Genomic DNA, 26380 nt, shown 5'->3' with positions numbered 1-26380 from the left:
GTTAAGATGAACCACAATGTTAATAATTAAAAGAATAATCACAATCCATATCGAGAAGAACCAAAAATGTTAAGAATTAAACCTGTGCTTAACCCTCCTGGTAGTTTGGTACTAAGCAGTCAGGCTTAACTTAGAGGCAATGTGGAAGTATTTTTGCAACACTCAAACAGTAATAAAGTTAAAACACAAAACAAGACAATTCCAAAACCAAATTTGAAAAACAGAGAATATTTTAATAAATAAAATGACACCCAAATGACAAATATCCAATCAGTAGACCCAGAGTTATGAAAAATAGAGTGAAAAGGCATGACTGTGGGGAAATGTTCATGCCGGACTGGGGCAAAGCCAAACGTTCAAACCAACCAGGGCATTCTGGGTATGGGACCAGGTTTGTCCCGCTTGGAGATATGCCTGCTCTCTTGGTGTGGGTAGCTGTGTGGTGCTGCTCTGTGAGGCTCTGTGTCACTCTGCCTCGGTTCTGGTAAAGCTGGTGATCAGGAGCTGACCGGTCCTGTAATGAAAGGCTCTGCATCACTCTGCTTTGGATCCGGTGAAGTCGCCTATAAGAAGCTGCGTGGTGCTATGATGCGAGACTCTGCATCCAACCCAGTGACACAGCAATTAGGCTTTGCCAATTACTGTGATGCGAGGCTCTGAGTTGCTTTGCATCGGATGCAGTGAAGCTGCCAAGCAGGATCTGTATGGCACTGTTGTGTGAGGTCCTGTGCCACTCTGCCCCAGTCTGCGTCTGATCTGATGAAACGTTTAGTTAAGCAGGGAGAATTGTACTCTGACTCCTGCCAAGGGTCCAGGACCTTGAGGGCAGCACTTAGGGGTCAGGACTCACTTCCACATAGGCCTGCAGAGGGGACCAGGTCGGGTCCAGTTGGGTCTGGTCAGCTGGAAAGCAGGTAAAGCCTCTGGAAGCTTGTTGCAGCTCACGCAGGAGGTCATTGGGGTCACTTCTGGGGTCTAGAGCTCAAGGCAAGCATATCCAATCTTTTTTCTTCAAACAGCAGGGCATTCCTTCTTTTGAATCTACTCAGGTCCAGGAATGTTCTGATTTAAGGTTCTGGGGTTGCCAATGTTATGCCTAGTGTCAGCCTACAGCTGGCAGACGCCCTCTTGTCTAACCCTAAGCTAGTTCTGTAATTTCTTCCCTTTTCCCTGGCTTTGGATCAAGCTTGGCTAGTGATACAAAGGGCAGGCTGGCCCCAGAAGGGCTTGGTACAGCCCATAGGCTACTCTTTGAAGTGCAATCAGAGCAGGGGCACAGCCCCTTTCCAGCCTTCCTATCAGGAAGACCCATTCTCATCTACACCAACGTCCTTCATCCACTGTCTGCTTCCAATACAAATTCCCAGTGGGGAAACCATCAACAGGTGGACAACCACAGATGCTGGCAGAAAGGCACATTTGGCTTCGGAAAAAAATCACTAGCTTGCCAAAAGTGTAATTTTCAATAGAGTAATTTAAGATCCAACTAAAGAGAATTTTGAATTACAAATAAAATCAATGGAAGTATTTTTCTAGCTGTTCCGAAACTAAATGTAGCTCTTATTAAGTGTAATAAGGTGAACCAGTGATAGTCTATGGGAGGCGAGCCTTGCCACAGTGAAAAACTGCTTTGTTTTTTTTTCACTGACAGGGCATTTAAAATATTAAATGTACATATCCTTCTTTTTGAATACCATGCTCCCAGACCTGAGAGCATTTAGGGTATAGCTTAGGGCTGATTTATAAGAATTAAAAAACGAAGGTTTAGGAAAGGTAAACGATTTGTTCTGCCAGGTCGAAATTGCAGCTTAAAACTACACTACGATCTGCAGTGGCAGGCCAGATATGTGTTTAACAGAGCTACTTTAGTGGGTGGCACAATGAGTGCTGCAGCCCACTAGTAGTATTCCATTTACAGTTCCTTAGTACAGGTAGTACCATATACAAGGGGCTTATAAGTAACTTAAATATGTCAATCATATATGTGTACGTTTTACCATGTTTAAAGAGAAGACCACACACACTTTACCTCTGTTTAACAGGGGTAATGTGCACAGAGGCCTATGGCCAACAGAAAACGGGTTTAGCAGCAGAAGGAAATATCTGGGGTGACCCCGCAGAAAAGGGCAAACTTTGAACAGTGATGCTGTAAGATATTGGAGCCTTGTGCCCTGACCCTATAAATATTGTGATGTGTACCAGAGGATTAGGTTCATGTAGCAGCAAAAACTTACAAGTCTCTACTAATGCAGATAAAGTTTTTACCAGACAAAAATAAAATGCATGCATGAGTCTTGATGAATGAGATACAAATCATAATAGCAGTTTATGAGCGTGTAAAGGTGTGGATGTCTGAGAAAGCTTAACATTCATAGCAATAGAATACCTATATATTTTAGAAAGTTTTTGTGTGTGAATATATAAGACCAACATCTTGGAGCTGCAGCAATGCAGGAGAGTAGGTCTTCTGGGTGGAACTTACTGGCAAAGATAATTAACTTACTACTAGTGGCAGGTATCTTAACAAACTTTACATTTGGCATAGTAGTTTCTTGTGCAAGTTTAAGCACTAGCATCATCAAAAAGTAAGATGAGACATACACCAAAGTGACTACATAACTGAGAAGTATGATTATTTACACAATGACCCCCAGGCACCAGCATACGCTATATAGCATGAAATATCTAGGGGGCATATGTATCAAACGATTTTGTATTCGCAAACGCTGCAATTCGCAAAAAAACAGCGTTTGCGAATACAAAATCGCAAAATGAGATGTATGAGCCATTTTAGCTTCGCATTATTAAGGAATCGCTAATTTTGCGATTTCTTAATTTTGCGTAAGCATTTAAGGAAACGCAAATTGTGATTCCTTAAATGCTATGTAACACGCACCCAAGTTGTGCGATTTCTCCTTGAGAAATCGCAAATTACCAACAACTTCAAGTTGGTGGTAATTTGCGATTTCTTTGAAAAATGCACTTTTTGGCATTTTTCAAAGTGCCATGTGGCGCACATACATGCCTTAGGGCATGTATGTGCGCCATATGCGCACACATGCTAATTTCAGGGGTTCATCAGGGTGTCATCATGACACCCTTGCACCTTTGAAATTCTTCTCAATTTGCGATTAGCAAATTGCGATTCGCAATTTGAGAATGACTTCCCATTCAGTGCTATGAACCTCCTGGCCCATAGGAATGAATGGGAAGGTATTCCTTAATTGCGATTTTGCAATTTGCTAATCGCAATTAAGGAATATTAAGAATTCGCAAAATATGAGCGAATTTTTAAATACATCCCGTTTTGCAATTCTCAAATAGCGATTCTCAAAAAATCGCTATTTGAGATTCGCAAATGGAGATTTTGATACATATGCCCCCTGATCTTCTAATTGTGGGCCTCCCACCCCATGTAGGCAAGCAAAACGTAAAGAATAAGAGGATCTGCTCAAGTACACAGAGTCTGACAAAGCCAATCAATGAACCCAGTATTTGGGAAAAATTGATTACGGTGGGGAGAGGATGTGGTGTAACGGACAGAGCTGCTGATTTTGGAGCCGGGGAACCAGGTTTGAGACTTGCGTTGGCTCAGCCACAGAAGGCTATTGGACATGGGCGAGTTGGGCTCAGGCCCTGGGCGTCAGTCTTTAAAGTGGAGTAAGGGGTGTCTATACGAAGGTCACGCAGACAGCAGAGTCTGTGTCACCTGCATGGATGTCATTTGGGAGTAGTCAGGGTCCCCCTCTGAGGTTAGGAGGCACAAAGGAAGTGCCAGAAGTAGCAGGGAGCAAGCTATAGGTCACAACTGCAACGCCTTACCACTCCCAAATGACATCCATCTTCACCTAACTCCAGTGTTGCAGTCGTAACACCGCATAAGCCTCCTTTCTTGCCCTCCCATCTTGTTGTCACACAGTATTCATACCCCACCCCCTACAAATAACTTGGCACCTGCTTGAGGAGCTAATCTGTAGGTGATGCAGGTGTGTTGGGGGTGGCGCAGAGATGTATGTCTTCAGAGGCCAGTCACAATTCTGACCTTGAACACAAAAGGGCCTCCGTGCTGTCATTTTGTTCAGTAGCAGGGAGGTCGCCAGATTTCTTTTTTTCCAAGTCACCGTCCTCGCAAAGGCCGACTCTGGGCTCAAAATCCTGTGATTCTGGGTAAATCACTTTATCTCCCTTAGCTAACAAAAAATGTATATACCGTTGTGTAGTGTAAGTGGTGCTCACTTAAAGAGCTCCAGTACCTTCGGGTCGAGTTCGTGCTATATAAAAACTGTAAATAAAAAGTACAAGCAATTGTAGGTCAGGCTTACTGCCATTAAGTAAACATGAATATTGCCAATGCGGATGTCCAGCGTTAAAGCTGTTTTCTGTGAGATAATTTTTTCCTTAGTTTTTAGTGTCAACTCTTTTCACAAATGTATAATGCTTTCCAAGTAAGGGGATTTTTTCACTGAGAATACAGGAACTTAAAGGAAATATGTTGGTGCTTTCACGGCCATGTCCTGTAAGTAGTCACTTTAGTACAACTGCTCTTTAATCTTAAAAAGCATCATTTATTTGCTATATTTAGAAATATAATGGCTTGATTGGTGACGCCATTTGTAACTGGATTATCTTTGAATTCTTTTTAGGTTATCTAATAGGAGGTGACGTCCTGAGGTTATTGCATGGACATATGGATGAATGTCTGACTGTTCCTTCTGGTGAACATGGAGAAGAACAGCGAAGGTGAGTCACCCATGGGAAAAGTCCAAATGTCACCAGTCAGTCATCAGATAATAGACAGAATCAAGAGCCGCCACTGTGGCCAAACTCCCTGAACTGAACCATATAACCTTCTTTCAAAAGGTTCCTGGCCAAAGCATCATTGAAGCATGTTTTTGAAACTTGAGGTTGAAATGCACAGCCCTGAAAGCCAAGATGCTTGTAGTGACTTTAAATGAATAGATATACATTCAAGACACCCTGACAGTCAATCAGATGTGTTTTTTACTAGCATGGTACAAATACAGAACAGCACTGTCTCTGATAGAGTGTTTCTTATCTTAACATGGCTTCAGTCCATGAGCAGTCTTAAACTTAGGTTAAGCATGTCAAAAAGTGTTGTGAATAGGGCCCAGTGATTTTAGACCGTGTATTGTAGGACGTGAGCAGTTTAATCAATATTATGAAAAACGGATATTTTTTTTTGATAAAGGCTAAAAACAACACATTTTTTTAAAACAATTGACTTTGTATTATCTTTGTGGCTAATATAGACTTATGAACTGTGCACGCAGTGGCTGATTTTTATGAGAAAATTAGTAAATGTATATGAGATGTTCAAAGATGAAGGTTAGTTGACCTCTGTAGACCCTCAGGGAGGAGTTTCTGAGCATGATATGATTGTGTGTACATTTTCAGTTTTTTGCGTGACATTTTCAGATTAAAGCAAACTGTTTATAAGTAAATACAGCCTCTCTTGACTTGATAAAAAGACAGCAGGATTGAAGTAAAAACAGAAAGAAAATAGCTGTTGAGTCCTGAGGACCTAAACATCAGCATATCATGTACTGCCAGACAGAGCAAAGGTGGGATGTATTTAGATCAGCAGTCATGCATATCATACACAACAATGATCTTCAAACAGAGAGAAATACCTGTGATGGTGGTACAAGTTACAAGGTGTATGAATTCACAAATAAATCTGACATCATAGCTCATACCACTCTCATGCCATAAAAGAGGTCAAACAACAGGAGTGTAATTAAAGCATTATTTCAAATGGACATTTTTAGATAGTATTAAAATATGTTGGTATTTATCTGGATTTTTAGCAGGGGTGTATTTCGCTTGTGTATGATATTGTAAGTTTGTTGATTTTTTCGCTAGGGTCATGAATTTATTGATGTTTTTATTGTATTTTTATGATTGCTGATGCTAATGATGATGATGAAAAGGAAATGTAGGGCAACAATTCACTGCCACTACTATACTTTTGTACCACCCAGAGATCCGCCACCCAAATACTACTGGTGAAGCACCCCAGTACTGTGGCTGTTTGGGAAAAGGTCAATGCCCAGCTAGAAGGTAGATTACTGCAGGAAAATTATTTGCAGGGGCACATCAGACTTGTCGAAAAGTGATGTAACGAAGTAGTGGTCTTACATTAAGGTGTTCGATTTCAGTGCATATTGCCTCATGTTTTCACATCAGTGAATTGACTGTTGCATCCTGAGGCGCTGTTCACCAGTCATCTGTAACCTGGCCAGAGCTCTTCCTGCTCGCGAAAAATGTATCTCCTTTGTCTACAAACAAATCCTAGCCACCGTATTCCCGCATTTGATATTGCTGATGAAGAGTGCAGCAAAGCCAGTATCCGGAAGTGACTCTGATTTGCCACCACATCACTACGAGATTTGTGGTCTTGATTGTCAGGATGATCGAGAAGGAAGAGTCTCCAAGCATTCCTCTGTTCTTTTTTCTGTCGGGGAGATGGTTATCTCCACAAGTAATGAATGGGACGAGCACTGGAGGGAAATGGGGGTAATGTGTTACCAGTCCATTGTGTGGTTCTTTCTTTTCAGAGAGGATAGTCTTATTACCTGCAAGCTTTTCTTAACAGGTGACCAGATTCTCACTGGAGACCTTCTTGTTTCTCATAGTCAACTAGTAGAGCTTTTAGGAACTGTTGAAAAGTTCTACTATGGCAAATGCGGGAGCAGTTTTATTGATGGTGTTCCTCTTATAGTCTTGCATATGTGGTGTCTTCCTGTGCATCACCAGATTTGTCTATGCTATTTGCTTATGTGCATTATTTGTTCTTGTCGGAATAAATGGCTACTCTAAATCATTGTTAAATAAGCTAGCAGGTACTTAGATATGCAGCTGCACACCCCAACTGTGTTGTTTGCATAAAATTACACTGACCACTTTTGTTAATGAGCAGGAAATGCAAAATGGCTTTTTTGGAGGACAAATTATGAATGGTATTGTGCATTATGTAATTCTACACAATTGTATATCTTCTTTGTTTTAGCCTAGACTTCGTTAATCAGTTGTTTAGTTCATAAGTTTGGTAAATTAAAAAGTAATCAGTCCCTCAGTGTGTATACTAGGCAGGAGTGAAGGATCTTCGGTCCTATACATAAACTGCATTTTGTAGTACTACAAAACATACTACAAAATGCTAGTCATAAACCTAGGTGTGGAGTTTACACTTCCCCTATACCTATATGTGTAGGGATCTCGAGGCTGAATGTGGAGTTTTCACACATATAGATATAGGTTGTAGTTATTAATATGTTAGGGACACAGAGGAGTGGCTAGAAAATGGGAAATGCTTATGAATAAAGGGTAGGGGTTATTGGAGGAGTAAGGAGGGTTTTAAGGAGGGTCAGGGAGGGGTTTAGGGAGGGACGTCAACCCACCCACAAAAGAGTAAGCCCACAGTAATTCACAAACCACGCTTCTATAGTTACTACAGCCAAAAAGGTACCCAAACAGTAGTAAAGTACTCCTGCTCATGGCTTGAGTAAGTCTAGCATCACACATGGTCAATCACTGATATTACAAACCCCGCTTGTAGAAAATGATGTATTAAAGGGACTTAAAATAAACCCCTATTGGAAATAATGTTATCTTAAATTATTTTAAATTGTTAACAATATAAATCAGTATATAATGCTTAATATTAAAAATAATTTATAAAAAATAGTACACATTTTTAATTTAAATGTAAAATATTTTAATACCCTTTTTGCATTTAATGAATGTGAAAATAAATGTTATGAAAATATAATGACATTACTTTTAATAAATTGTTTACATCACTTTTAATAATTATTAATGCATAATGAAAATTTATTTTTTACTTTAGATGGGAAGTAATTTTTAATTTCAAATTTTAGAAAATGTATTATATGTACCTTAATTGAATACTTAATTTAAAATATTGCTGCAGCACCTTGTATTTAGTTCTATATTTAAAATTAAGATATTCAAATTATTTACATATTTATCATAAAATATTTTTAATATTTTTCAAAATTTAATTAATCCTAAACATTTTCGCTTTACCAGTGTTTCCCAAACTGTGGGTCGAATCAATTCTTAATGGGTCGTGAAAGTCCAAGCAGTAAATAAAGATGCCTTTAAATTCTGTATTTATCTTGCCATATTTGCTGTGACTTAAATACAGAGGCGTCAAATGTCAGGCTATGCATTCTGACAAATTGCTTCTTATTTGTTTAGCACAGGGATTGGTGTGTACAAACTACTCTCTCTTTGCAGTCAAAGAAAGAAAAGTAAAGTGACTTATGTGACAATCTTGCTGGAGTACAGAGACTGTAAAAGGAAAGGCTGTAGGATGTAAGTTTTTTAAGACACAATAATATGTAAATACCTGTACATAATCAGCAGTTAGGAAAGCAATACAGTTTTATTAGTAAAACTGTATGTCTTTACAAATTTAGAGGCCATTTCAATGGAAAATGTGCTGTTTGTAGGTGACCATGTGCTACACAAGATGATTTACTTTAATTAAAAAATTGCTTGCCATATGTCCAGCTAGGTGGGTCGCAAAAGTTTGTTGCTTTAAAATTGTTTTGTTGTTCTAAAAAGTTTGTGAAGTAATACGCAATACTTTACAAGTGGGAGACTCCACTGTTGGGCCAGAGATCTACGCATGTTTCCATCACATTGAAACACAGCCTCATGCATCAAAAGCTTATTTACCTTATTTACCAGAATGACCTTTTTGTAGAAGATATATTTAGATATATTTACAAAGGATTTATTTCCTCAGCTAGTGATTTCTTTTTCCTTTTTTTCCAAACACCTCTGTGTTATGGAACCAGGAAGGCAGAATAGACAGTAAGTGAATGCTTCAAAGATGAAGTATGTGAAGTCTTTTTATAGCCTTTTCCTGGAAGATGGTGGGAAGGTAGCTCTTAAGAAACACTAGGTTTGTAGCTAAACTAGAAATTGTGTGATTTGCTGAGGCGTTGCAGATTTCAGGATTGACATGTAATTTGCTACTTCGCTTCTCATGTTTCTGGAGAACTGGCAGTGCTGTAGTTATATATAACTTGCCCACAATTGGCAATCTTCCTGTTTCCCCTGTGCTACATTAATAAGCAGTTAAACTTCATTCAACAACACACAGCCCTGGCATGTCTTGCGCAGCAAAGTTTGTATGCTGTTAGTAGTGATTGCTTTTAAGGGACCTTATTACTTACACTGGTGCAGACTGCTGGTTCATGTATGACCTAACTGAAAAGATTACCATAATGTGTACACATGCTCCTTGCAAAAGAAAAGCGAGGCATACCGCTTGGCAGCTTCTTATTGTTGATGTGAGTGACTGTATGGCACACAGTTGAGCTAACAGTCATGTGAAAACAGCCTTTTGCCCCTCTTTGGGAGTATGAAAATAGGCTCATCACTGTTGAGGAAAGCTTGAAGGATTCAATGAGAGTAGGTGCAGTCACACGTTGCACCAATGTCATGGGCACCTTCTAGTCCCCTCATGGGCCACAAGTCGGTTATGCATGAGGCAGAACCCATCAGTGTGGTCCCAGCCATGCTCACAGTATTTCCCTGGAATGACATGGACACAGCATGACATGGAAGGAGGCCAACAACCTCCCTTTCATGCCTTACCCAGTACCTTCTGGTAGGCCAGTCAAAGTCTCCCTTCCCAAAGACGGCAGACATTTAGCACCTACCCCTTCCTTACAGAGGCTGTGATATGTGACTCTCCTTTTTCCCACCATCAATGCCAGTGTAATCAGTCTTCTACAAGCCTCACAAGTGTCAATGACACATTGTAAGGAAAGGCCCCTTTTGGTATGATCACCCACAATTTTGGAACTGATGTTGATGGTTTTTGGATCCCAAAAAAGAGTACAATGTGCTAGTCCAGTATTGGCATAATTAACTTAGCTGTGAATCCCTAGTATATATGGTAAGTTAATGGCATTAGTGGACTACAGAATTTATTGAGCCACAACTAAAATGGGCAGGTAAAACTTGATTGTTGGCCTGCAACAGCAGCCTAGCAATATAGTTTTAAAACTGCCTTTTCTACTAGTTAAAATCACCCTTTTAACAGGCCTAGACATTCAATGTTTATACTTATAAGTCACCCCTAAATGGCCATAGGGCAGAGTGCATAGTATTTCAAAAATAGGACATATTCTCTTGAGTTTTACATGTCCTAGCAGTGAAGAATCTCCAAAGGTGTTTTCCACTGTGGCAAGGATGGCTCTCCAGTAGAAAAATACTGGGTTACATTATAATACCTTAGAATACATAACTTCCATTTGGGAATAGTTAGAACCATGGTTCACAGACTCAAATTCATAGGAATTTTAAATTCAATCTGATGACCAAGCCTGATTTTAAACTGCTATTCTGCAAATGCCACTTTTAGAAGGCTGTCATTTCCTGCCTAAAGCCTCTAGTACCCTTTTCAGAGTCAATCCCCAACTGTCACCTTGTCCTCCTGCTGGGAGTTGAGAATGGTTCCCAGAAAAGGGAACCAAAGGGCCTTGTCTAGGAGGAGGATGTCGAGGTGTGACCTCCTCCTGACAGGATGGGCTGACAAACAGCACAAGCTTGAAAGGGGCATCCCCTGTCACCAGCAGATATAACTCACGCCGATGTCTGCCCCTGTCAGTGTCCAATTAATTAGTCAGAGTGGCACCAATCCTAGTTGTGTGTGTGGGGGAAGGGGGGGTGCTGACCTGTTCCAGAACTGGTTTGCAGGGAGAGTTCCTCATTTCTCTAGACACACCTCAGGGGTGTGTCCACAGCTCTGACAAGGGGAAGAAAGATTGTGCCATGTTGGGGTTTGGCAGAGAAGGATACTGTGGGATTCTTTAGGGCCTCACTCCTAGGAAATGATGTCAAAGTGGGTAACATTGCTCATTGGATCTTTTTCCCTACTGGAAATGGCATAAAAGTGGAACCTCTGCTTACCTCGATCAGAGCAATGCTGGATCTAAGGAAGACATAAGAAGGACTGCACCTGCTGAGCACTTTGGACTTCAGAAAGAGGAATGTACCTACTTTAACCTGCACAAATAAACCCCAAAGGCTGGACTTACTCCCCACTTGCACCCAGGACAGAAGAGTAGACTCCAAGGGTTAGCTGGATAGCCTCCTGTTAAGCTCCAGGAACACTAAAGCTGCAGGAAGCCCAAGTCCTTTCAGAGCCCAGCTGACCAGCCCCAACTGGATTTGCCATGGAACCTGCAGTGGCTTATGGGAGATTGAGTCCTAACCCCCAGGTGGTGTCCAAAATGTGTTGTACTTTTGGCTGGTGTTAGAGACTTCTCTTTTTCCCTCCTAAAATTTACAAGACTGGAAACTTAGATTCTTTTTCTTAACTTTTCACAAAAGGAACCAGAGCCTACCACCCAAGCTGACGTTAAACAACCAATCAGATGCAACTTGGTTGTTTGCCTCTCTGAAAGGAACCTGCTTTTCAGAAAAGTTTGAAAGTCCAAACGTAGAGGACTTTACCATGACCAATGCCAATTAGCATCCTGCCAACAACTGTGCCTTCCTGGGCCTGATCTTCAGACTCCACCCGCTCAGATTTTTCCCACCTTTGACAGTGAGAGCCTTGAACTTCCCTCCAACAATGAGAATCCCCATCAGTGGCATGCACTTGCCAGGATGACATGGCAGTGTAAAACTGCATGCACAGACACTGCAATGGCGGGTCTGAGACATATTTGAAAGGTTACTTGTGCGGGTGGCATAATCAGTGCTGCAGGCCCACTAGTAGCATTTGATTTACAGGCCCTGGGCACCCTCATTGCACTTTACCAGAGACTTGCCTGTAAATCAAATGTGCCAATCATGGAGAACCAATCATAATCACAATTTACACAGAAAGCATTTGCACCTTAGCACTGCTCAGCAGTGATATAGTGCTCAGAGCACTTAAACCAGCAAAACCAAAGTCCAGTACACAGTCAAAAATACAGGAGGTAGAGGCAAAAAGACTGGGGAAACCACTGCAAGGATGCCAGGTCTAGCACTGAGCGCTGACTGGCTTGGGGGATAGCAGCCATTTTGTGCTTCTTTCAAACTATAGAAAACAGAAAGGAAATTTACAGTGACATGCTGCAACAAAAGCAGATGAGTAGAAGACCCTTCAAGAGGATGCAGTTCCTTGAGCTCCTGCAGGTGACTGTGTAGTGTACATTGAAAGTTCATTTGTAGTTTTTCCATGAACAGATTGTTTCCAAAACTGATTGATCTATGAGGAATGTCCAGGTGTGGCACTTGCCAAAATCATTTGCGAATGTGACTGCCTATTGAAGGTTATCTACTTGATTTGAATTCTATCTATCTATCTATCTATCTATCTATCTATCTATCTATCTATCTATCTATCTATCTATCTATCTATCTATCTATCTATCTATCTATCTATCTATCTATCTATCTATCTATCTATCTATCTATCTATCTATCCATCTATCACATTCAGGTTTATTGGCATTGGTATGAGGAGGCGGGATATGTTGTATGCTGTGAATATAAAAACACTACAGCTACCAGCAGTCACAGAGACGTCTCACTGAAGACAGACACGTGCTTTTAAAAACATTCCCTCTGTAAACCAGAGCATGTTGCACTTGTGGTACCTGACTGAACAATGCCCTGATGAAGCACAGCAGCTCATGCAGTTACAGATTTGGGCAAGAAAAAACTCTGGATCAAAAAGCTGGACTATTTTAAGATTTGATTCAAATGGAAGGCATTCACACACTGTTTAAAGTTCTACCTCTCGGAATTAGATTTAGATTTGTTACAAAACATTAGCCATTGCCCAAAAATGCACCTGTCCAACAAATGTCAGACACATTTCAAATTAGCATTTCAGAAATTTCAAATTGATGTCAGATGCATGATAAGGTCTTTACATTTCAGGTACCTCAAAATGTAAACATGTTTTGCTGCTTGCAACCCTACTAAATACTTTACTTCTACTGTGATTTAGCCTATACAATTACTGTTCTCTTACAAATATGCATGCAGTAACAGTAAGTAGGTTATCAGGTTGTTAGAACTTGTTGATAGTCCTTATCCACTAATATATGGTTTTCTTATTAGGAATTTTTGTTTTGTTTACTAATTATCTCCCCCATTAGATAGGTGTCATTGTCACTTAAAACTCGAACATATTTAATTGGTTAAAAAAAATTAACCATCTGTTTCACTTTATACGGGTTGCTTGTTAACATGTTCGCCATTCGTCTAAAAAATATATTGGTGATGTTTTAACGGCCTAATCACGACTTTGGCGGTCCTCCTGTGGAACGAGGACTACCAAAGTCGTTCTCAAACCGCCTGCCAGAAAACAATTATAATCCTTGGCCTGCGGACAGTGCTGCAGCCGTACTATGGCGGTGCCTGTCTAAGCCTCATTGGAGACAGGCACCGCAGTGGGACAGCTGTAGAACGTTCCTGCAGGGGAAATAATGCACCATATTCTGCATTGATTCCAGAGCAGGAACTGGAGATGCAATACCAGGGAGGCACATCATGTGCCCACCTGCATGCACCCCCAGGCACAGAGGTGATAGGGAGCCCTGTAAGGGCCTCCTGAGATGCCTCTCCAACACCCTTTCCGTGGTGGGCTCCCCGCCATTGAAAGGGTGGCTGGGAGGCAACTCAGAATATGATTGGCGGTGCCGCAGCTGCACCACCAGCATATTACTCTGTCTGACCATCACACCAAGGGATCCTGGTGGAGGTGGCGCATGGTGCCTCAGTGGTGGCGGTGGTCGGATCTCTACCATGACCACGGCGGTCCTGTGGACTGCTGTAGTCGTAATGAGGCCCTGAGAAACCAAAAGAACCTAACAAGGTATGCAGACTTATCACAGATAAATATTTGAGTATCTTAAAATGTTTCACCTAGATAATAAAGTTTGGGGAGATATGTGGTTTGTCATTTAGAGTAGGTCTGGTAGTGGAAACAAATCATGTGATATGCACTTTGGTTATTTTCCACGCACTTAAAGTCATGTGATATTACCAAATCATATGCGATAATACCACATCAGAACAAGAAAGACGCGGTGGTGTCTTTAAGAACTTCCTCTCAACGGAGGCTGGTGACATGGGCTACGTTATGCAACATTTCGCTTGAAGCTCTTTATTGGCAGTTTTTTATTGTTTATTTGCCCTTGTACATCAACATACTGTTTTATATTCAGACAGTAATACAAAAAGAAACACACTATGGCCCGTCACCAATTCAAAGTTTGCGTGTTGTCACTTTCTGTGATTGCACGAGGAAGTCAATAAGTGTATGATGCCACTTCTGCCCCATCTGTTTGAAAAGAAAGCCAGGTGTACATTTTTCTGGTTTGCTCTTATTTTGTAATGTCATATTCCTAAACTGTCCCTCAAATGTTATTGAAAAAACACGAGGCCCGTCTCCGAACTATATATATCCTAGTGCAATTATAAAATTGGCTATTATCACTTCAAACAAAGGGGCTTATATAGAAGCCCCTTGCGCCGCCAGTACGTCACTTTTTCCCAAATTAAAAGTGATGCACCGGTGGCGCAAGGGGCTTGTAAATAAGCCCCAACGTATTACAGATGTAGCCAAATGCAAGGTAATGATCCTAGACCTGAAGTTCAAAACAAATGGTATGTATCCAATCCACAGTCTAAAGTTCCATAAACCATTCCATGAGCATAAACACAAATTAGCTCGCAGTAATCAATACAGTAATTTAAACTAAAAAAGTGCAACAACCAAATTACTTTTGCCAAGAGATTTATTATTGTATCATAAGGTTGCTCCAAAGGAACGTGCAGAAGGTAGTGCTTAGATGTTTGTGGGGTGAAAGTAGAGTTAGGGGTAGTGAAAGGAAGAAAATTGAAACATTTCAATGAATGACTGGTTTATGGAACTTTAGACTGTGGATTGGATACATACCATTTGTTTTGAACTTCGGGTCTAGGATCATTGTTTTTTGTATCATATTGAACCCAGGTCCTCGACCAATATTGGGTAACCCCATTTTTGTAATGGCCAAATGCAAGGTAGCATTATCGAATGGTGTTTTAACGCATAGCATCGCTGTCAATGGGAGGCGGTATTAATGCTGCTGGTTCCCAGGTCTAAAGCACAATATTCTTCTATTATTCTAAGTTGGCAAGGGCTTCCGGTAGGCTGTGTGATATACAGTGATCTCTCGGTACCACCTTCCAATTAATACATTAATGCAATTGGAAATGACAGCTGGTGCTTGCCATCCCTTCTAAAGCATATGTATGTTCACTAACAATTGCTATGCAGAGCAGAAGCCCAGAATTTATATCTGGCCATTTGGGATTTTCTCAAGATTAGGTCTGTGTGTGTGAAGAATAGCAAGTAGGGGATTGTTGAATGCTCCCTCCCCCATGTCTACTCCTGCTTGACCCAGTGAGGGGGCTGAAAGTCTGCTCTGCAGAAACATGACATTTCACTGCAGGCAGAGGCTTAGAAACAGGGGAACTAAAGAGTTGCCCTTGGGGATTCGTGGACCTGGGCCCTTCACAAGTTCTTCTGCCTAATAAACAGACTCCAGCATTCCCAGAGGAGAGTTGTATTGAGAGGCATTATATGACCGACCACCTCTATCTGGAGAGAATGCCTCATATGCTGGGGTGGCCTAATGGGCAGTGCAATAAGTAACAGCCACACCGTGCTTGAATTGTAAAAAAATAACTGTCAGGGCTCTAGTCAGGAGGCTTCTGCAGCTTGCATCACCCAGTGCCACTGCCAGCGTTGCCAATGACAGCACCTACATAACTACTAACCAGCACACTGCTACCAGTGTGGCAATTCAGCCAATTCCAGGCCCCCAAAGATATAAAAATAGCTTAGGCGGCAGGTATTAGTTGTTTTTAATGCATACTGAATTAATAAACAATTGCTGTTCTGCTCATCTCTAAATTATACAAACAGCGCTACCACGTGGCAGCTGTCATAAGTGTCGGTGTCGACAATTAAGTGCCGGTGCAGCACTGTAAACCACGGGCTCAAATTAAGCGCTGCTGCTACTAAATACTGTTATATACTCTGCAGTGATTACCATTCCGCAATCCACTAGACGTAGGTGGCAAATCTGCTGCATGTGGAAAGCAGATCAGCCAACTCATATGGTGCCACTGTGTGTCACATGATATTGGCTCTCTTCAGATGATCTCCCAGTGAAGAGCCAACATCACACAGTGAGTACTGGGCACAGTGAGCACTGGGCAAGCCGGAACCCTCAGTTTCGATACTAAGTGGGTTTGCAGCTCGTGTGCAGGGGCTCTGCGCAGCTAATGCTCATTAGGGGTTTTGCAACCTTCCCCGGACCTGTTACGCAGCTTTGGAAGCCTTTGTTTTGGGGTGACAGGTGGAGTGTTTTTGCAATATTTTGTTCTAATCCCCCCTTTCCTTGGACACGCCCCTTCCATTGCTGGTCAGGTGGCAATGAGCTCAAAGTCCCGCCCCTCTTCAGAACCCGCCCTTCCCGAGCTCCTCGTCCTCTCACACAGTCTTAAAACTTTTAAGGTTGTCAGGTCTGGAAAACATGTTCCACGAACAATACTCTTAATCCGGCCCTTGTTTATGTGAATATGTCCAACTAGTGAAATTAATTATGTAGCAATTAAAATCAAATCCAACTGATCCATGCTTGGAACACAAGGATATATACGTTATCTGTAAAACAAGCATGCACATCGTTATCACTATTATACTACACTCACGACAGTTCTTTTGTTCAGAGTTTATGCCTCCAATTCTGATACATCACTAAACCTTAATTTTAGACAAGACACTTACATACATTGATTATGGTTACGTTGAAGGAGGAACGGTTCCAATTACTTAGAGTTACACAAACACATAAAATATTCAGCCTCCTCCATGCTGTACAAACGTACATAATACTGTGTTGCCATTACCACATGCATCCTGGAACCAGGTTTGACATAGACCCCAGCTTGGTTTTGAAACACATCATGGGATCTAATTTTCTTAATTTATTTCTGCACATACTGCAAATCGCGTTGTAAGCCGACCTTTATTGTCAGGGGCGTAGCTTGGACAATACGATTGTGATGGGGGGGATCTTCAGATTTCCTGACAATCTCTCTGGCATATAATGTTAAAATACATTATACCACAAGCAGGGCACATGATAGGGGCTTAAGGGAAAGCAGAAAGGGAGAGGAATGCGGATTGGTGTGAGTACTAAGTCAGGGAAAAACAATATTTTGAAAAATGATCAACATTTTTTTGGGCTTTGAAAACAAAGATGAGAGAGTGTGTGTGTGTATTTGTTAATGTTCACATGCAAAAATCCCAGGTGAAATCCAACAGACACCCGACTGAAAGCATCTGAACCCAACTATTCATCAGAAAATACATTTCTTAGGGGGGTTACACCCCAAACACCCCACCTGAAGCTACACCCCTGTCTACTCTGGGTAGTGATTACCAATCTCTCATCTTTGGGGTTCAGTTCTCTTGTTTCAGATTTGTGGTTGGTGTTTGTAAGAAAATTGGTTATTAGTTCAGGTGGAAGTGAGTCCTTCCCAGGGAGTACGTACATAATCCTGCCAGGTAAAGCATACAGTTTCAATATTTACAACTAGGCTCAACTATGGTAGCTAGGTACAGACCAAACCGACTTAATCTATGGAAAATGCATTAAGCATTTAGCAGTAACAAAACAATTAAAAAGTCAAAACAAAATACAATAACATTCCCAAACCCAAGTTCTAAAAATCAAGAAACTTTTAATAAAAACAATGACCCAAAATTATTAAAAACAAATCAGGGAACCGAAGGTATGAATTTTTAAAGTTTTAAGTTAAAAAGTACCAAGCACTGTAGTTGCGTGTCCACTGCTGCAAGATGAGAGACGTGACTCTTTGAGCTCTGCACCCCCCCTTAACCTGAGCCCCAGAAATACTTGCATTTTACGGGGGCAATCCAAGCACAAAGAACAGCTGTGGATCTCTACATAGTTCTCAAGAAGGGTGACCGAATAAAAAGTTGGCACAGCTTGCTACTGTGATTTCAAGATAGAGCTGTGGGCCAGGGGGAAGTGTTAACACAAGGTGATCTGAGATGGTGGAAATGAAAAGGGGAGAGAAAAGGACCATCAGAGGGATCCGCCTTCCAGTGACTGTTGATGACATGAGCGGTCCAACCTGATTGAGGTCCGCACAGAGGTACATACAGGGCATTGGCACCACGGAGGATCCCAAAACGTGGGGAGCGGACTGATCCCACTATATATGGAGACTACTGGAGCTCCACAATCCAAGCTAAGAGGTATGCTTCCCTATAAGATTATCAACATTACCAGCAGTAATGGAAGCAGCTTGGGAGGAGCTCAATACACATGCAAGCATTAACTGATTATAAACCCCAATCTGATTTCCAGCAACAAACAAATCTGGAGGGGGCACGTACTGCAAGTGTGGCATTGATATGAAAAGGGGAGGATCTGACGATTGGCTCAGGATTTTAGGGGCCTCTGGAAAGAAATATTTTGAGGGCATCTGTTTGGAACAATTTTGAATTTTATTACCCATTTTTTGCTAATTCAAGCCCTATGTTGCCTAACAATATTGTGGCAGGGGGCCCCTTGGAAGGTGGGCGCTCTAGGCACGTGTCCACTTTGCTCAAGCCTTAAAACGTCTCTGGATGTGCGCTCCATAGTGTCTATTCAGGGAAAGTGGCCTCTTTAAATAGCTGTTTGGGAACACAAAATTGTGTTATCAAAGTGAAGGGGCTAACCATCACATTGCTGAATGCAGGGGTCTACCCAGGGACTCAAAACTCTGAACCATGCAACAACACTGACTATAAAAGACCCCTAACTCTCACTCAGGCAGGAACAGAAGGAAAATAAGAGCCTACAGGATTTCTGGAATAAACGACAAAGGAAGGATGGCCTAAAATAGACCTACAAACACAGGTCAAGCAGTTTAACATGGCATCTAGGAATGAGGATCTGACCCTGAAAAAAGATGACCTTAAGGAATACCTGCAAAGGGGTACCACATGACCATCAACTAATCATAAAGACATACAGTGGCAGCTTTCACATTGAAAAAGTGGTGAGGAGGGAGAGCGGGGGAGCGCGGGAGGCAGAGCATGAGGTGAGGGGGGAGAGAGTTTACTAATAATTTTAAAAAGTTATGAGTTAAACTTACCTGCTGCTGGCCACCTCCCGCGTTGCACCTCGTTGTTGGTTCTTCCTTGTTGCAGCAGACACTGGGACTATGTCACAGACTCCCTGTCCAATTCCTGAGCTACTATCCTGCTACTAGAGCAGTGCAGGGATAGGTCTGAGTGGGCTGAAAAGCCGCTCTGTGGGGCTTCTCCTGCCCGGTTGTTCAATACAGTTGGGTCAGAGAAACCTAAGTAAGCATGTGTGGTTGGCCGGCCTTAGACGGCTGGCCAAACACACATGCTCACTTAGAGAGTGCACATAGCACACCTTCTCTTCCCTCCCATGTCCCGGCCCACCCCTCCCTGCACACGCTGGCTGAGCCAGCTACTTAAAAGCAAAACTATAGTGAAATATCGTTTTATTTTTTTAGTTGCTGGCTCTGAGCCAGTGGGGTGATGTTCCTCGACCACTGCGGAGTGGCCGCCCCTGAAGACATACACATCTTGAAGTACAGACATATATAGGAAAGAACAAAACAATGAACCGCATTCTAGGCTCTATCCATCAATGTCCTTCTGAATAGAAGGGGTAGACACCTTCCTAGTTACGCAAGGGGCCAACATAGTGGCAAGGGAACTCATTTTAAAATGGGAGACTCCACTTGATTTAAATCCAATATCTATGTAAGTCAGTTGTACATGAACACACGTAGGAAAACCTGGGGAGTAGCAATACTATTTGAAGAATCTCTTCAGATAATAACATCGGATACAATAGAACACAGAGACAGACTTAATGTGTTGATTATAGGTAGGATAGATGGGTAAATGCACACCAGAAAAGACTTTGTATGGAATAATGCAGGTATTGCAGATGGGACAACACTCTTGGGAAATTACAATACGGTTATGCAGGGTAATGCAGGGTAATATAGATAGACAAGTAGGGGATGGAGGCCTGCCAGTAAACTGTCTCAGGAGGTTAAGACAAGCTTCAGGAATTAAGGCTTGTTGGCACATGGAGAATTACACACCCTGGAAAAAGGGACTACTTTACCCAAATTGCTAGACCAAGGTTGGGTACATGCACTATATCATTCTCCAACCAAGCTACAGTATGGATTACAATAAACCACATGTCAAAGCCTCACATGTGCAAATGATGGAGAATGGGTAAATATATACTACGAGCCAGAGTTAACAGGGCAGAGATCTCAAAGGCCATAGACAGCTACTGGACAATAAATTATTCCAATGAGGTTTATCCTGCCTCCTTTTGTTACGCTTTCTATGTGGTCATTAGGGGGCGGTGGATGGTCATAGCTGCAGCCATGAAGGGGGAGCCTCATAATGATTCGCCCAGAAGTGGATTTGGAGAGAGGGGAATAGAGACTCAAACAAATGGGAGCAAGGGCAGATTAAGGGTCAACTTAGAACCCTGCTAATCAACAAGGCAGAAAGAGCTCTCATAATGTTGAAGACAACAGCTATAAGATATGGTACAAGGCGCACTGACTACTGCTTATACTCTTGAACCAAAGGTGAACAAAGTGAGAACTATGGGCCTGCAAACTAGCAATGGTAGCATAAAACACAAAGAAAGCTGACTTATTTAAACCTTTTATGCTAATTTATATACTAGTGAGTGCAGCGAAGATGAAGCTAGATCTTTCTTAGAGAATCTCACATTCCTCTACCGTTTGAATGAACAAACCGAAGAGTTGGAAGCTCACATCATAGAAGAAGAAATCAAAAGAGCAATTAGGACTATAAAGGTTTATAAAGAACCAGAGCCAGGTAGCTTAAATGGTAAATTTTCCATCCAGATATGAAGAGAAGTGCTCAGGGATGAGGAAAGGCTTTGTTGAAATGTGTGTGGCAGGGGAAGCACCTTTGAATTTCAGCTAAAAATGATGAAAGCCCAGAGAGAGAAGGGAGAGTTTGGCTTTCGTTGTGTTTACTATAGAGCAACTCAATTACAGATACCAGTGGTATGGCCGACAATTAAAACAGACAGACATTGGGTCCATATGGAAAGAGCAGTGGTGAGCAGGTCACTCTGGGACCTCATCTGGTTTCAGCTGAAATCTAGGCTGCAAAGCATGTATTGCAACCACATAACTTATACTTTGCTGACATTTGGGACACAATTGCCGCTACTCACAATATTACACAATATTACACCCTTCCCTTCATCAATAACACCTTTGTTCTTTCGAAGGCTACAAAAAATCTATGGTCTTCTGGGAATAGAAAAATTCTGGTATCAACAGATTAGTCATTGAGGTCTTCAGCCAAGGGCGAGGGAAGCTGCAACAAGACTGTGAATAATAGGAGAGAATCTTCTCACTTTGTACGAAGGGATTAAGGAGTGGGTATCTGCCCTTTATAAAATTCTCAGTTTCCACAGATTGGATGGCCCCAGAAAATACATGTCGAAATAGGAAAAGGATCTCCTCTATGAGCTATCAGTCGTCAGGTGGGAAATCTTACATAGAGACATACATAAAAACGGTTATCCACACAGCATTGAAAATTATGATAATTATGACAGGGTGGTACATGACCCCAGACAAATTAAATAAAATGTATCCAAGGAAAAATAAAAAATGATGGAGTCACATGGTTGTTTTAAGTGGTTTCTCTAATTCTTGCGAATTTGAGGCATTATGTGACTCTAATAAGGGACCAGTTGGTCAAACTATGAGATTGAAATCCACATTTGAAGGAGGCAAAGACATTTCTAAAACTCTCGTTCTGAACAAATTTGTGAAGTTAAAGGCTATAAAAAAAAATGATGACATATATAATGTTAATGATTTGCCACCCCACAAAGTTAAGGAGTGCAGTGGTATTTTTCCTGTACGGGACCTCTGGTGCAGGCAGTTACCAGACAAGAAAAAAAGTACTTAGGACCATCCATCTATATAGAGTGAACTCAGTGGCGTAGCAAGACCTTTGGCCGCCCGTGGCGGTCCCTGCTGTTGCCGCCCTGTGACGGCCGCAGGTAAGAACGGAGTGTGGAATCGCCGCCCCCAAAACTTGTGCCACCCATGGTGGTCCGCCCCCCCTCTGCTAAGCCACTGAGTGAACAGTCTTAAAAACGAACTCCGTTGGGTCGTTAGTCTAAGATTTCCACCAACAAAGTCGGGGCACCAGAGGCAGAAACAAGAGACTCCACCCAGCCTAGAGAGTGAGAGGGAGAGTTGTGTGGTATTATCGCATTACAAAATTGCAGAAATACCATATCAGAGCACGAATAGCTGGTGCTACCTTTGCACTTTTAAATACAGAAAAAATTACTTGGTACTTTTAAATGCAGAACAATATGCAGAATAATAATAGTATTACCAGTTACTATAACTCAATCACTGTATCACTATATCAAAGTTAATAAGATGACCTTCACAAACTAGGGCTCTGATTTTGAGAAATTGTGCCCTCTTTATTCTTATGTTGATCCGTTTGAGAACTTTAAAAAAATTATATTACCATGTTTGCTACAACAGCAACATCAAATGAATAGAAATGCTTGAGTTTGATAATATATATAAAAAAACAATAAGCACATTTCTGTGTGAAGAGTGGAAAACCTGAGGCCGTATTTTGAAAAAGCAGAGTCCTCCTAGGCAGGCAGCACTTACTGCTTTTGTGGTGCAGGGCATTCCTTGAAAGTATACAAGAGGCCTCAATGCACCTTTCGTGTTCGGGATGTGTAGGTGCTAGAACAGCAATAAAGATTCAAAATGGGAAATACCTGGATTGCATGGGCCACGATCCACACAAGCAGGGAATTTGGGCACTTTCTGGCAAATGAACATTGCTGAGCTATACCTTGGTTTGAGGAAATGAAGCACCACCAAGTGTGGACTTTGTACCTGGTGGTCTCTGCCCTGTAAACGTCAATCTTTTGTTTCTTGTCAGAAGTGGAGGCAGTCCAGTGTACCCAGGCAGCCTGGCACTGCAACAGGGATGTATGCGGCTGCCCTTTGAGGGGTGTTTGGAGTACCCACAAACAAGAAAGAAGTAACACACTGCCACCAGGTTTCCCTCAAAGGGCAGGGTTCCAATCAGCATGGTGAAAGAGTGGCTGATGAGGCTGATTCTATGTAATGGTGTGTAGGGTGCACTGCAGAATACTCACAATTACGACTGTTGTAGACCGTGGTCCTGCGAACCATGGAAATCTTTTAAAAGCTGCAGTTCACACCTGTGGTCAGAATTTTGTAGTCCGTACCCAATACCTGGTTCCTGGTAAGCGATTATCCTAAGAGTCAAATGTACAGAACAAGTACCAGTCAACCTACTCTGGAATGTGGTAACCAGAATTTGCAGCTATACACAGACATATGGTGCCAAGTAAAACATCAAACCTTCTCAAGCTAACTTAAAACTAAAGACATTCCTCTGCCGCAAATGCTTAATGTCTGATCACAGCACACAGGCACTATGGGGCTTTGAGAACTTTCCTACTTTGGAGGCTGTCAAGATGGGTTTCATTTTGCGGCCTTACTCTTGAATGATGTTGCAACAGTGGTAACTGATGGTGCCTGTCTGATGACTCAGGAGCAGGAAAAAGTCATTTGATTTGTCAAGTGATAGAAATGAAACAGCAGGGGCAGCTCCTCTGTAATGGCGAGAAGCGGCGCCCCACTGAGTCAGTCAGTGAAAAATAAAAGGATAATAAAACAATATTATCATTTTTTTTCCACTGACTGACGGAGCCAGGGAGTCTTGGGCGAGGCCGGGACGGGGCACGGCAAGGAGGAGGAGTGGTAGGTGCACTGTAAAGTGCGCATGTCGGTTTGACCGGCCGTCTTAGTCTCCAACCAGCTGTGTGTTGCACAGCCAGGTTCAAGAAACAGCACAGACTCCCAGGCACTGTCTGAGCAGCAAACCAGGCCGCTCAGACCAATCCTGGCATTGCTCTCATGCTATTGAGAGCAGCACCGTGATTGGGTGGGGAGCCTGTACTGGTGTCCCAGGGACTGCTCGGACACCATCAGGAGTAGGAGAGAAGAGGAGCAATGAGGTGGCTGGCTGCAGGACAGATACATTAAAAACAAATATATTATTTACCTAATCAGCTATCTCCCCCCCCACTTGAGTTTTGCCGCAGCCACCACTGTGAAACAGGCCATGTACGATTGCCCTCATATATTATTGCACACTTCTACGAAGGGGTCTAACACAGGCCCCTGAGGTGAAGGGAGGGCCTTAACCCTTGCTTCAGGGGGCCCCCATTCAGGCCACAGTCGATGAATGTCTGGGAGATATGTGGGACTCCGAGGACCCTCTTCACATTCTGCAGGGGGCCTCATCATTTTGTGTTACACCACTACTTCCAGGATTATTTGTTACTCCAAACTGTTACTGTGCTTCTGAAGTCTGACCAGCCACCCACTAAATTCCACCTACAGTCAGAAACATGTTTACCTGTTGTTTCCTTGATAGTTGCTGCATCTACATGGTTGCTCTGCTTGTCCTCCCTGGTAGTAAGTACCACACTTTTCCTGAAGTGCATTGAAGATCCTTCATCCCTTCTCCTAATTCCACTTAACCTGTCAGCGTTGCAATTTACTACCTCAAGTAGTTAAACATCTTATTTTTCTGCCTTTTTAAATAGTGTTTCTATCTTGACAGGAAAGCTTTCTTCTGTGTGACAGTGAGGGAATTCCTCTGAAGATGTTTGCCTTTGCTCCTCTCCTCAGAATAAGTGAAATGTGTCAAACAATCACATTTAAAGCATGATGCATCAGCCCCTTGATGTCTTCTCTTCGGCTTCTTTTGTCCTAACTTTGCTTTTTGCAGTTCAACCCACATGTTAAAACTGAGCTGTTCAGTTTTTTTGTCAGGAAGACAGACTCCGACACCAAAAATGGTGAGCACACGCTTCAAAAGTTTCACATGAATTAATTATTTCCCATAGGATTCTGAAATTTAGAAGCCATATTCACACAGTTTGAGGCTGCAAATGCCAAATGCCATGTGCCATGTGCATAATGCATGTATGCGCCCTATGAGAATCACTTTAAGATTCATTATAATATTTTCTTCATTGAAATTGGATATATCAGTCAATTCTTATTAAAATATATTGTAGCTGACACGTTTCATACACGTAACCATAATTTTAAGGCTATTTATTAAAAACAAATGAAAAAGGGTAAACCCTTTTCAATGTATTAAGAATAAAGTAGGTCCCTAGAGCCAAAGTCGGTCTACAAATCACTTCACCCAATTCACATATGCCCAAGAAAGTTATTTGCCCCCCCCCCCCATATCTCACAAAAAACCTCCCTTAGGTAAACTCATGCGGTTTACTCAGAACAAACTATATCACTAGAGCAAAACGTGACATACCATAAAAAAAAAAACTAATATCTTCATCTTCTCATAACGGCCAGATGTAGGTAAATCTGAAATACCGATTTCTTAATAGCGAATTTTACTGATTCGCTATTAAGAGATCGGTAATTCCTATGTAGGTAAAGATTCGGTAAAAAATACCAAATCCTTAATATTCCTTATTACTGAATCAGTAATTGAGATTCGGTAATAAGGAATACCTACCCATTCATTTCTTTGGGCTTGGAGGCCCATAGGAATGAATGTGAAGACATTCACTATTAGCGATTCGGTATTACCGAATCGCTAATAGCGGGAGCACTTTCAAGGGTGCCAGGGTGTCAAAAGGACACCCTGTTGCACCCCTGAAATGTGCATGTGTGCACATGTGGCGCACATACATGCCCTATGGAAAAAGTTCCTATGGAAGAAGAATCACATATGCCAAAGTATATAGTAGAGAGTTTAGAGCCAAGGACCACAAGCTTTATTACCTCTCACTGCTTTCTCCAGTGCTACGCTCTGATGGCAAATTACTCCATTAGAAACAGGGGTTAAAAAGCCTGTTCTGGTAGACTTCTCAGTCAAAGTGCAAGAACTGGCACTTAAAAAGGGATTACATTTGGATATGGGCTGAGTGAAACTCAAACTGTCTGACTCCAGGCAGGGAAATGCCAGACGAAACACAAGTGACTAGAAAACAAGTAAGAAAGGTCGAGGACACAAGATAAAGAAGGTAGGATGACACGCACTTATTTAGAACTAAGCTTTGGAACCAACACCACAAACAAGACAGAACACCCACAGAAGATCCAACAAGTAGGCTAGCTGGTACAC

The 26380-nt window shown here is 41.9% G+C and overlaps 1 protein-coding gene across 1 annotated transcript in view; it reads left to right on the top strand.

The window, feature by feature from the left end:
- Positions 1-26380, top strand: part of RYR2 (ryanodine receptor 2) — a 3458987-nt gene that overhangs the window by 896928 nt on the left and 2535679 nt on the right. Inside the window, exon 8 of the mRNA XM_085612346.1 lies at positions 4644-4740. Within this exon, the coding sequence (XP_085468472.1) occupies positions 4644-4740 (97 nt within the window). The remainder of the gene's footprint in view (positions 1-4643; positions 4741-26380) is intronic.

Source organism: Triturus cristatus, chromosome 6 (genome assembly GCF_964204655.1).
Source record: "Triturus cristatus chromosome 6, aTriCri1.1, whole genome shotgun sequence".
NCBI lineage: Eukaryota > Metazoa > Chordata > Amphibia > Caudata > Salamandridae > Triturus > Triturus cristatus.
This window is presented reverse-complemented; position numbering and strand designations above follow the sequence as displayed.